Raw genomic sequence first — 10312 nt, forward strand, 5'->3', positions numbered from 1 at the left:
GCAGGTTACATGGAGTTACCCTGTTGGACTATTCTCACTCGAACTGTGATGTGGGAGGTTGAAGGGAAGACTATCACAACACTGCTATCTCAAGTAACTTGCTGAGATTTCAAATATACAAAGACAATTCCAAAAGAAACAGCCTGCTCAGTGTGTGTTAAACGTACAATATCTACACTTTGATATCAGTCTAGGTGAGTGCACTTTTATTTGATGAATCCCGTAGTGATGTTGGAGTTCAGAGTGGAAGACAGGTTGAACTTTGGGTTTTTTTTGAAGACTACTTTTGTTACTAGAGTGTGTATTATTGTCAGGCAAGAGTAGAACACTCATTTTAGAAAAAGCAAGGAGGAACAGCTTGTTTCACCTCATTCTTTGACAAACATACTTTGAAGGGTTACTTACAAGTTTACTTTACACTACCTTCTTCTCCAGCTCTCCTTGTCTAAAAAGGAGACAATGGTTTATTCCTAAAATAAAGAGCTGGAAGAATGAAATACAAAGCTGGTATTTTCAAACTGAGAAAAAAGGCTTACGTTAACCTAAAAATCCATTAATGCAGAATTACAAACTCAAATTCTGATTTATAATTCCTAAAGTTACCCCAAATATAAAAAGTATGTTTTCTGCCTTTTGAACAGTTTGCTTATAATTCCATTGCAGCTTAATGATGAAGTACTGAAGAAATACTATTCCTTAAACTGTTCTAAGAAATTACAGGAATTATTTCTATGTTGCAGGGCAAGATGTTAACTCAAGTATTACTTATTTAGCTCCAACTTGCAGGGTTTTTTTAGCTAAGGTCATAACAAACAGCCTGGAAGTGATCACTATTAAGCCAAGCCCCCCCAGAACAACATACACCTAGACATTAAATGCTTTGTGGTTTAGAGGTGCTGACAAAGCACCCAAGCACAACCACCAGGAACCACAGAATCACTATTCCCTAACATTTTACAGCAAACTTGAGAGCTGTAATAAAAAACCTGCAAAGCATAGGCTATTGCATGCTCCAGGAAGCACCAGAAGAAATCAAGGCTGAAGTCCTCAGTTCCTGCATTTTCAAAATATCTGTTGATTAAATTTCCCTAGGAAACAGAGAACATTTCACTCCATGCAGAGAGGTGAAAAACTCCTACAAGTCCCTATACTCCATCGATTAAATCTGACCGTGAGAATTTAATTATGTTGGTCAATGTAAATGTGGGGAAAAATTCTTTCTTGACACCTATACTCCATAGATTAAATCTGACCGTGAGAATTTAATTATGTTGTTTAAGTGTACAGGCCTAGCTAAATTCTAACATGGTACCACCTTTCTATCCATGAATTTTCTATGTATTGTCTTGGTATTTCATTGCTGATCATTTAATAATATGCTCTGCTAATAGTTATCATTACCCCATTTTTCTGTACTTCACCATTAACTGATCTGATGGACTTGATTCATTCAAGAGAGACATGAAGACATGAAAACTGTAGCCATTTAGACAGAGACAGGATAATGCTCACACCAGAAGGCTGACACTGGTGCTTTTAGTCTCATTGATGCTGAGGTTTGCGTAAGATGAAAACCTAGAGAGCGGTGATCTGTTCCCAAAACTGACAGCTGAAAACCTGCCCTCTGAAAGGCAGCATCTCTGCAATTTTGGCAATCCTGCTCTATTTCCATCTGCCACATTGTATATACTGTTCTATATTTGTATTTTATTTATTTCTTTACGTTCCTGCACACATCTCCATCTATGATGTGAACTACCATCGCAAAAACTGCTGGTATCTGTCACATTGCTAACTACTGCACTTTTCATAAACACATCCTTAATTAACAAAGGGGTATGGCTTTACTTTAAAGGAAAGTTTTGGGATAGAAAAAAAAAAAAATCTTCATAACCAAATTTTAAGTCAAGGAGGAACAAAATGCTTCCTGGCTCATACTGGTTGCCAGAAGAAACACTGAAACACTTTTTTCATTGACTTCTTACTGTGCTTTCCCTTGTTGATATCCTTTCATCAGTCTTCATAACAGAGAACTGCATATCACTGGGATCTGAGCTCACCGAGGTCTGCAAGAAAGAAGTTCAGACTGAGAAATCAACAGCTAACGTAGCAAATATTGGTGATAAATAACTGCATTATTCCTGTCCTGTATATTTTAGTGTTAAGGATTGATATATAGGGTTGCTATTGCATATAGTACCAAAACTAAGAAAAAACTTGGAGAAAACATGACCTCGGTTTGCATCATAATAACATGTTATCATGAAATATACTGAAAAAATATCTAGAAAACAGAAATAAAAATGCAAACAGAGAAGGAACTATCCAGATTGAAGACTTGCAAGATGATATTATACAAACAAGGTCACTTCAATGCAAGACCTTCTTTGAAATTTGCACATTATGCAACAACTGTCACTGTGCAGAAGGACTGCGATGTATGTAAACAAACAGAATGCTTGATTAGAGAATCTGAGTGTACTTGGATGAAACACTGGAATCTGTCTCTCAACAATGCACTGGAGGTCCAGCCTAGGAGTAATCCTTGCACGTCAGAGGCAAGATTTTTGTTTAACCTATCTAAAGCAAAACCAACACTGAAAGTACTTCCTAAAGACCTTAAAAAAGTCATCTGAGAGCTGTCCTGTGCTGCTACTGGGGGAGTCAACCTAAGATCGCACTCATAGGATCCTCTTGCAACAGATACAGATCAGGATCAAGGATGAGAGAAGCATGTTTAGGCAGGACCACAGCAGAATTGCAGAGACTCCAATATCATAAATCACGTTGCATAACACAGAGGATCAGATGTTTACATATGCTCTCATCCTGCATGAGGTTTCCCAAAGGCTCCTTGTCCTTGAAAGCAGTGGGACTGAAAAGGCGTAAGCTCCCATAGGTCCCAGCTTTCTTGGGAACCAGGAGTTTTAATGCATGGGGGTTATAAATACTACCTGTCTTATTGTATCCCCTTCCTGATTGCTTATAGTAATCATTTTGTCTTCGCCGCCTAGAGCCAGAAGGTTTTCAGTACTCCAACAACCACAAGTAATCCGCTTAGTGTGCTTACCTGAAAAAGAAAGAAACCTATACAACACAAATGAACACAACAACAACAAAAGTGGGATAGAAATATGCTATATTTGGCTAGCAAACACAATGTCAAAATGTGAAACAACTTATCAGAGCAATTACAAATTCAAGAGTAATTTTTTTTTTAAATCCTCCACTCCCAGATTGAAGTTTTTTGACTTTATAGGAACTTGCACGGTCCCTGTTCTTCCATTTCTTTGCATCAAATTTCTGGGGACTCTGCTATATCCTTAAATTTTCTGCCCAGAGGTACTCTAAGCGGGTAATAAAAAGTAACTAACAAGAACAACCATACAAATCCTTTGCAGGAATGATAACACAAGTTTCCCATGAGGCAGTATCAGGTATGTGTATATATATTTTTAACTTACTATACTATAAAAATACTGTGGCAAGTACAACAAAACAGAAGGTGCAATTGAGTATGAGCACATTTTTGACTTGCATGTTCACATACAGAACTAAAAAAGAACCTAAATATATTAGCAAAATTCCACTTTCACACGTGCAAGCTTAGTTTCAAACCAACGCATACCAAGAACAGGAATCTTGCGAGAAGTCTGACGGTTATATATAAGTAAGTTTCCCTTTGTTGTTCCAACAGCAAGTAAAGTTCCAACTCGAGACCATAGTAAGAAAGACATTGCATCCCTATAATGAAGAAAAATTTTACTTTGTATAGTAGAGATTTCTTTCATGTGCTTACATATAGAAACACTTTGCATATTTGTTTTGAAGTTCTATGAAATCATACAGACCAAGCAAAAGTTCTCTACAAGTATCAGAATTATTTAAGTGTGCACGAAATAGTGGAAGTAATAAGAAGTTGTATGCGGTAATGTAGTAAGACTTGTACAAGTGGAAACATGTCTGCAAACATCAGCAGTCTTTGATGGAACCATGGGTAATTTGGCCAAATACGCAGCTTTAAAAAACACTCAAAAATGCCATAAAGGTATGTGAAAATTTCCAGTAATTTTCTGCATTGTGTTTTTGGACATCAATAATCCTATGAATTCAGCCAACTTCAAGTGAATAGGTCTAGTTCTAGTCAATGTAGTAAGAAAGTTAGAAAAAGCCATTTTAACTTCAAGTTTTAGCTACAGCAAGGCCTATTTTGGTGCATATTTAAGGGTACACAAATACTACACATCGCATTTAAAAAAAAGCCTCTTAAGCAAAACAATTTTAATCAGAATTTTCTAATTAGTGCAGTTATTTCCATCAATGCTTTCAAAATTGTAGTGTAAGCATGCAATAGCAATTTGAAAGAAATTTCAGCTATTGACACATGAAATGAGCTCCAATATTTATTTGGTCTGCCTGTGAGGGGTCTTGTTTGTGCTTTTCTAATTTCAAAAAGAGGAGGATACCAGAAAAGCCTGATTATCACACCTTTTAGATGTCCTAGCGCTTATTCTGCTTGAGCAGTAACACTGTGACAAAAGAAAGATTAGGCACTTAAATTGATAAATACTGTTCTAGTGAGACTCCCTCCAGTAAGCAATTTATCTCAAGACATTAGAGAGAAAGATCATGAAGGAACTGGGATAACTGCATATGCCATTCTGGTAAGTACCTTCTATGCTCTCTTTTGCTTGCATACTGGCAGGTTACTCTTCCCCGAAAAATATTTGTTCACACATGAAAAGAAGGTACAATATGGTCTATTCCTTCACACAATATAACGTGTATATATATATTCATAAATTGCTTTGATTATATAAATAAGTAGCATTTAAAACTGTCCTATCAAAAAACCCCAAAACCCTACTTGGAAAAACTTTACACACACACACAAAAAAACCCCCCCAAAGTTGATGTATTCTACCAGAAAAGACTGAAAACTATAATCATAACATCTGTGCTAAAAAGGCATATTGTTGATAATATGCAATAACTAATAAGTAATTTTAAAAATGTTATGACTAAGAAACAACTAAGTAATCCACAAATACCTAAACAAGATGCCTATATAGTGCTACATATAACTAATTAGACAGCAGGAAGAAGTAATCACTTTGAATTTCTCTTTTGTATGTACAATCATTTGCTTGTTTTGAAACTGTTTTCTAACGTTGTGACTAAACATTCTACTGATGAACAATCTTCAAAACATAACTTCATTAAATCATAGGTTAAGTCACTGTGTATTTTGTCCAAAGTGGCAATTCTTTTACTTCTTCAGGAATGGAATAAATTGTATAGAAGTTATTTTTTGTTTCAGTACAGCGTATGTTCAGTTTCTATGTACACATAGACAATACCAGGCTGTAACATATGGAAATATCCCATAATCAACTATCCAATATTCCAAATTACTTTTACAAAGCACAAGTATACATGTTAATGGAAATATGGAATATTTCCATATTCCAGATATGCAGTTTTCAACCTAAATCTGGAAAAAAACCACCCTCATAGAAAACAACATAACCCCCCCCCGCCAATTTTTCCAGGTGAACTATTTTTTTTATATTTAATGGATAAAACACTCCAAATTTCGGTATCTCTGATTACTTAAAAAAAAACCCCAAACCCACACAACCCCCCCCCCCCCCCCCAAAAACATACACAAAGGAAATATAGAAATGAAGGGTTAAATCAGAAGGAGTGTTTGTGTCAACTCAAGTAAATAAAGTAACAGCAGTATCCAAAATTAGCCGTTTCTCTGCTCAGGTGAGTGCCCCAACAAACGTGGGACAGATTTGTTTCCACTCTCTTTCCTACAGACAGAATGTTTATATGTAGAGTGCAATACTTCAGTGGAATAGATTCAAAGAAGCTAGAAGTTTAATTCTTAAACGAAGCTTATTTGTTAACCCAACGCTTGATTGTTATGTAGGCCTCAGGAGGGTTTTAAGTCTGTGGCCAAATTCAGGAAGGTAGGGATTTGAACCTTAGATTATCTTCTCCCATCCTAACCCCGCTGCTTTGTGAATGGCATTTTAGTCCCCTTATAAATCTAAGAGGAAAAAATCCCAGCACCACTAAAATCACTTCCCTTACTTTTAAGCTCCCTTTTATTTGTGTGAAACACTTTGGAGAAAGTGTAGCCTGCGCAGACAGACAAAAAATTCCGCTACCCTTGTTGCTATCACAAAGTGGAAACATTGAAGAGAAGCTCTTTGGGGATTTTGGCACTGTTGACAATTAAAAAAGAAACAAACCCCCTACCAACCCCAAACACCCTACCCACAACAAACACTTCAGAACCAGCCAATCATACCAAAAAGAGTTTAGCAACGAACTGTAGCATATTAGTTTAACAGTGTATGTGCTATGAGGACTCCAATAAAAAGATGATCTTTGCAATATATCCTCCATATCAACAAGGCACAGTGGCCCAAGTCTTCAAATACACACTTTAAAAAAACCCAACTTTCTTACCTCATGCCACTGTCTACTTGACTTGTTTTGTTTGTGTTCGCATCCCACAGGAATATGGCACTAGATTTGTCTGTGATTATTGCTAAAGTATCTCCATCCTTATCCCAGTCCATAGCAACACAGTTACTGAAGAAAAAAAAAGAGACAACTTTCACTAAAAATGTTAAAATATATTTGTAAGTGTACAGAAACTGCCAGAATTATTCCGTTGAAGTCCCTGTCCTTCCTCTTCCCTCCCAAGCAAACCCATGACAGACTGCAGATTTATCTGTAAAGTGTACTTTTATAGCAACCACACCCTTACTCAAATAGCATCAAAATGACAGAGGCTGAAAGGAAGGTTATAAAAAGACCGATACCTACATTCTAGTACTTGAAATACTGCTGCCTTGATTTTCAAGAGACTGTGAAAAATCCCTGTAAGGTTCTGTTTTGTTAGAAGCTATTGGGCATTGGGATTATTTTTCTCATAGTTCAACAAGCATAACAAACTTGGACAAGAAACCTATGTAGAAACAGGAAAAACCTCTACTGGCAAATAGTTCCCATAATGGAGAGGACAGCAGACTTACCCCTGCAGACTAAAAACCTATGCCATCTGACACCACTCTTTTCTTACAAGCTAAGTAAGTTGACAGTTTCAGGTTAAAAAGGTATCTCTATGAAAAATTTCACTCTCATTACCACTCAAATGAAAATCCCTAATGCAAGTGATTTCAAAACTGTCCTACATACATTGCTGTAAACTACTTCAGTAAGCCTTCAGTTCCAGTTTCTCCTCTCATTCTTTTAAAAACCTTAGCAGTTTATTTCAGGGAGTAAGTATGGTCTATTCCCAAAACACACCCATGAATACTTAACAGCCATTCAGAACATCAAGAACAGGAATAACAAGAACAGAAAGAAAAAAAAAATAGGGAAAAATGCAGATTGATAAGTAGTAAACAAAACAAATTCTATCAATGCAATGGTAAGAAGATGCTTGTAACATCAACTATTACAGCAGAGAATATTTGACATTCTGAACTCCGTTCTTATGTAAGGAGAGGTCTAACAGTTAACAATTGCAGTTGGTTAACAGTTAACCAACAAAGAAAGAAGCAAAGTTTGGCCTGAGGGGGAGAAACCTCCATGTAAGCACACTTGTTTCTGTTTAAAATGTGTATCACAAAAATGGAATTTTATTCTAATAGGAATAATTAGAGAGAATTTATTCTTCAATCACAGAAAAATGTTGGAAATAAGAATTCAAAAGAACTACCTAACCTGGGTAGAAGATTTGCTGGTGGGCCTCAGAAACTCAGTGCTATTCAAACTACCATAAGCAGACGTTAATTATTTTGACAAGCCTTTAGGATATGTGGTTATTATACAAGCTTTTTCTCCTCTTTGCCTTGCCATGAGAACACATTATTTTAAATCTGGTTTAGATGTTATGTTTCCCTGAAGGAATGGGTCATATCTGTCCATCAATACGGTAGCGCTATCAGTGTCCATCAGTAAGGTAGACTCTCCTTCACACCATCCTCGCCAACCCACACGACAGCAGAGGATCCCCAGTCCGACACAATCTCTTCTCAGAGTTCACCACTGATTCCACAGAGTTTCTTCACTTTTGGCAGTTTGCTGGAGACAATGAGCGTTTATCATATATTGTACAAAACACGGTGCAGAATGAGCTGGGCCATGGATACTACCAAGCAGAAGACACTGACGTAGCCAGCCCACATTATGAATGGAACCTAACCAGAACAGGGTTTTGAAACAAGACAGCAAGATGCGATGGTCAGTAAGATACAAGTGAGCCTGGTAAAGACAATGAGAATTTCACTTCTTGGTTTGGTGCAAGGTGACAACTACCATGAACTACAAAAACTGGATTTCTAGAGAGTTCTTGGGGAGCTAAGTGATTCTGGCTCATATCTACCAATGACACAGGGATGCATAAAAGACATTCTAGAAATGAAAGACTTCTAGACTAGAGGCTTCAGATTTAAAGCCTTAGTGGGAGTTTTGCCTCGACTAAGGGCTCCAGCTTAATCAAAATGAATCAGGTTGTTAGAAATAAAATAAAAAAGCAGGAATTTGAATGAATACTTAAGCTAAGAGCAGGTAAAATACTGAAAAGAAATGAGGAGTACATAAATGAAAATATCGCTACATCAGGTCGCAATGCTGCCCAATAAAAGTAGATTTCAGAGCAAAATGGTACGATGACCTTATGTCACAGTGTTTGCACCTAGGCAGGTTACCTCTGGGCCATATCCAGCCTATTCCTACAGACTGACTGTCTTTTTCTGAGTATCCCTCATAGCTTACTATGAGTTCAGCTTTTACTGTCTCAGATTCCATACATGCTCATCAGTTTGTCTTCCTGTATGTTCACCAGAGACAGTATCCCTTCCTGCAGTTCTCATACTGTATAAGCACCTCACCAGAATTTTTAAAGAAAACAACAAGGAAAACAATTTAAACCCATCTTAGTACCTACCCTGGTAAGCTGATTTCATTTCTCTTCTGACCATGTCGATCAAAAATTTTCACAGCACGATCACCTCTAAAAAAGATTAACATACAGAGTAATTCCCTTTCTTCATCAGTGATTTCTATGAACAAAACCAATAAATATTTGTAATCTTACCCTGTTACAGCAAGGAAATTTCCCAACGTTTTCTGCCAAGCAAACTGCACAGGGGAACCAGACCAAGCTTTTTCTAATAGACTGAATACTTGCTGGGAGACAAAAAAAAGTGGGAAATTACATATCTTAAAATCATAAGCATATAACAATAAACAACTTCCTAACATGTTAGCAACTCTGTGTACTGTGGAGGAAAAAACCCCAAATCCTCAAACACAACTTCTGGGTGATTCTAATGCACAAAAGTACCAAAATTCCACAGAAAAATCTTTTGGATTGTGCTGCAAAAACGGAATTTTCTGGTGCTGGGTGTCTGCATCAAGAACTACTGCGACTCTTTCACAACTATTATTTTTTTCCTCTTGAAGAATTACTGGAATAAAAAAAATTGCATGAGATTCTCCCCTTCATGTCCAAAGACCAGACTGTTTAGTTCTCGAAATTTCTTGGAAAAGTCTGGGACCAGAAAGCATCCTTAGCATGTAAAACACAGAAGGCTCAACATCTACAGTCTTAAAGATACAAAACTGTTTTGTTCTCTCTGAATTGCTGTGTCTTAAAAGCTCAAAGCTACTCAACCGTAAAAAGATTCCAACTTCTGACTAAGAAAGGTTCTTAAGTTACTTTTCCTTGCATACTACCTGCACAGATTTTTCTGTAAGCTTGGTGTAAGATAAAGCCCACAACTTTGTTTCACAGCTTGCTATCATGACTTTTTCCCTCCCACATCATCAGATAAACACCAACACCTGTGGTGTCTACCAGATGCCTGGCAGCCTTACTCAAGTCTTTGCCAAAGGTCCCCCATCCCTTGTTTTGGGTGACTGTAAACTGAGGCGTTCCGCACACTGAATTTGCATTTTACTCACAGAAAGAGTAACATTATGAGCACCACATGCCGCAAGCACAAAAAACATCTGACAAATATGTTTGATTTTGAAAAAAATTTAATAAAATCTGTCATAAACCAACGCTAAAGTAAATCATTATGGGAGCGCAGGCAAGCACCAGCTCTTCATGCTCTCACTGTACAGTAACGCATAAACTACATGTCCCCTCACGGGTTTGAGCAGGAAACTTCCCTTTCGGCCCCATCATTTAATCGTTGCCCGAGGCGGGTTTCTCGCACGCCTCCCCGCTGCCAGGGCCAGCATCAAGGCCCGGGGCACGGCGGCGGGAGACCCGGCA

The 10312-nt window shown here is 37.5% G+C and overlaps 1 protein-coding gene across 1 annotated transcript in view; it reads right to left on the reverse strand.

Moving 5' to 3' along the window:
- WDR19 (WD repeat domain 19) overlaps window positions 1–9213 on the reverse strand; it is a 45374-nt gene extending 36161 nt beyond the window's left edge. Inside the window, exons 1-6 of the mRNA XM_035896730.1 lie at window positions 9125–9213; window positions 8975–9040; window positions 6484–6609; window positions 3629–3744; window positions 2955–3070; window positions 1986–2066 (exon numbers count right to left, since the gene is read on the reverse strand). Coding sequence (XP_035752623.1) covers window positions 1986–2066; window positions 2955–3070; window positions 3629–3744; window positions 6484–6596 — 426 coding nt within the window. The 5' untranslated portion in view covers window positions 6597–6609; window positions 8975–9040; window positions 9125–9213. The remainder of the gene's footprint in view (window positions 1–1985; window positions 2067–2954; window positions 3071–3628; window positions 3745–6483; window positions 6610–8974; window positions 9041–9124) is intronic.
- Window positions 9214–10312: the final 1099 nt, after the last annotated feature.

Source organism: Egretta garzetta, unplaced genomic scaffold (assembly GCF_000687185.1).
Source record: "Egretta garzetta isolate BGI_Z169 unplaced genomic scaffold, ASM68718v1 scaffold256, whole genome shotgun sequence".
Taxonomy (NCBI): domain Eukaryota; kingdom Metazoa; phylum Chordata; class Aves; order Pelecaniformes; family Ardeidae; genus Egretta; species Egretta garzetta.